This window comes from Notamacropus eugenii, chromosome 2 (assembly GCF_028372415.1).
Source record: "Notamacropus eugenii isolate mMacEug1 chromosome 2, mMacEug1.pri_v2, whole genome shotgun sequence".
NCBI classification, from domain to species: domain Eukaryota; kingdom Metazoa; phylum Chordata; class Mammalia; order Diprotodontia; family Macropodidae; genus Notamacropus; species Notamacropus eugenii.
In genome coordinates this window covers 1,800,412-1,803,339 of record NC_092873.1, presented here as the reverse complement: position 1 = coordinate 1,803,339, position 2,928 = coordinate 1,800,412, and the positions used below count along the sequence as shown (strand labels likewise).

Genomic DNA, 2,928 nt, shown 5'->3' with positions numbered 1-2,928 from the left:
TTACTTGCCCAATAGAGACATCTTCCTTTCTAAAGTCCTTCTGAATGTGTTTTTTACCTCCTTATTCCTCAAGCTATAAATGAGAGGATTCAACATGGGGATCACTGCTGTATAGAACACAGACACAACCTTATTGAGATCAAGTGAAAAGCTTGCACTTGGTCTCACGTAGATGAAGAAGAGGGTCCCATACATGATACTGACAGCAGTAAGATTGGAGGAGCAGGTGGAGAAGGCCTTGGACCTCCCATCCGCAGAGCGAATCCTCAGGATGGCCATCAGGATGTAGATGTAGGAGATAAGAATTGTCAGGCCACTTGAGACACCAACAACCCCAGCCATGATGAAAAGGATTAACTTAATGATATGAGTGTCAGCACACGCAAGGGAGAGCAAGGGTGAGATATCACAGAAGAAATGACTGATAACATTCTGTCCACAGAAGGGTAACAAGAAAGTTAAGACCACATGAATAGTAGAGGCTAGAAGGCCCATGGCATAGGGCCCAATCACAAGCTGCACACAGACACTCTGGGACATGATAACCGTATAGAGTAATGGGTTGCAGATTGCCATACACCGATCATATGCCATCGCAGCCAAAAGGAAAGACTCAGAGGTTACAAAGAGTACAAAGAACCACATCTGGGCTGCACAGCCCAGGAAAGAGATGATTTTCTTCTCCACAAAGAAGGCAGCCAACATCTTTGGGGTAACAGTAGAAGAAGAGCAGACATACACAAAGGACAAGTGACTGAGAAAAAAGTACATGGGGGTGTGAAGCTGGGAGTCTATCCATATTAGGATGATCGTGCCCAAATTCCCAACGAGAGTGACAAGATAAAAAGAGAGAAACATCAGAAAGAGGACAGCTTGTTGTGGGAGATAATTCCTAAATCCAAAGAAAAGAAATTCAGTCACCACAGTTTGATTCCTAGCTTCCATTATTTGATGTAATCTGCAAGAGAAGGAAAAAGAACATCTCTCTCAATAAAACCATCTCCTGCTTCCATGTCTTGGCATAATTAAATTGTCACATCTAGAATGCTCTCCCTCCTCTCCTCTGCCTCTTAAAAATAATAATAATTAGCAGTATTTCTGTATTGCTTTAAGGTTTTAAAAGATCTTTACAAATGTTATCTTATTTGATTTGTGTAATGACACTGGGAAGTAACTCCAATTATTCTCTTTTACAGATAATGACACTGAGGCAGGCAGACTAGTGGTTTGCCAGGGCTCACTCTATTAACAAGTGTCTGAAGTGATATCTAACCACAGGTCTTCCTGACTCCCTGTTTGGCACTCTATCCATAGTACCATTTACCTGCCCCTAGGATCCCTATCTTCCATCAATGCACAACTCCAAAGCTACAGTGTGCTAACACATTTTCCTGATTCCCTCTACTTCATTGTTCTCTTTCATTTGAAATTACTTTATCTCTGCCTCAGATGTAATTATCTCTTTATATTTTCTCATCTTCCTTAGCCCCTACTTCCTAGAAAAATAAAAATTCTTTGAAGGCAGGAATGATTTTGTCTTTTTGTTCCCATCGTGTTTAATGACATATCACACACATAATATTGCTTGATTAATGTTGATTGAATGTAATCAGTTCCTCACTCATGCCTTCTGAAGTCTTCATCTGAACCTATTATATGTTGTTTTCATGTATTCAGCTGCCATTGCAGGCAGACATTTCAGGAAAAGAGAAAAAATCTAAAACTGGGATATTATATTGACTTACAACTGAGAAAGAGCAAAATTGTATATCTAGATATATCAGTGTGTGTGTGTGTGTGTGTGTGTAGTTTCTCTCTCTTGTTCTGAATCACCCACAACCTTCAAAGTCATCTAATCTAACCTAACCTAAATCTAACCTGCACGTCTTACAGTTGAATACACTGAAGCCCTAAGAAATGAACTGACTTGCTCATACTAAATGGTAGAACTTGGATTTGAACCCAGGTCCTTCAGCTCCAAATCTCAGGTGGTATGCATTCAGAAATAGGATTTGAATCCAGGTCTTTCTGACTTTAAGCCCAGCATTAATTCATACAAAGGAGGTTCTGTCCATACACATGCAGGAGATTTCCAGCAGGTATGTAGCCAAATACCACTTAAATCTGATGGCTAGCACACTAGTATTCTCAGTGTCCATCATTGTCACTCTCACTTAGAGACAGTGTTTTCGACTACACAGTAACATAGTTCACGAAAAGGGAGGGACTTCAGAGGCCATATAGCCCAAACCTCCTATTTCACAGATGAGGAAATTGAAGTCCCAAAGAGGTATGATTTCCCTAAATTTCTACAAGTAGCAAGTATCAGAGGAGTGATTTGAATCTAAGACCTCTGGTTCCAGAACCCTTGCCCTTTCCACTGTACCACCACATCTTCATGATATTAAAGTCACCATTCACTTCCATTAATTCTGTTACAAAACGATAGCCTTGTATGAGATGAGCACAGAAATTTCTTACAACTCTCTGCATTTGAAACACTTGATTTAATTGGAGGCAGCTTGCCCTAGTAGAGAGAGTGCTGACATAGGCTCAGGATGATCAGGATTAAAATTCTCTCACAGACAATTACCCACTGGATGCCCCTAAGTGTGATCTTACAGTTCCCTGAATCTTGATTCCCTACCTATAATGGGGGTAAGAGAGTCTATTCACTTACCTCTTTGGGTTGTTGGGAGAATCAGATGAGATGGCATATGTCAAATGTTTTGCTAGCCTCAAAGTAATCTTTAAGTATGAATTATGTTTATCCTTCCAGTTCATTATTTCATGTTGTGGAACCACAGTCTAGTTGGTCAAAGCTTATCTCTTTTAAGAATCCTGGGTATTGGTTTTTGTTCAATTCCTAACACCCTTTTTTAATGAGCCCCAGGGTACTTTCTTAAATGCAATTTCTCTGGGGAACCC

General features: G+C 40.2%; 1 protein-coding gene across 1 annotated transcript; it reads right to left on the bottom strand.

Annotated features, from left to right (window-relative positions):
- On the bottom strand, window positions 1-945 carry LOC140523276 (olfactory receptor 5G3-like). Its single transcript, XM_072638221.1, has one exon. The coding sequence runs from the start codon at window positions 943-945 to the stop codon at window positions 1-3; it is 945 nt and encodes a 314-aa protein (XP_072494322.1).
- Between the last annotated feature and the right edge of the window lie 1,983 nt (window positions 946-2,928).

Coding starts and splice junctions, on each gene's coding strand:
- LOC140523276 (XM_072638221.1), bottom strand. CDS start 945: ATGGAAGCTAGGAATCAAACTGTGGTGACTGAATTTCTTTTCTTTGGA.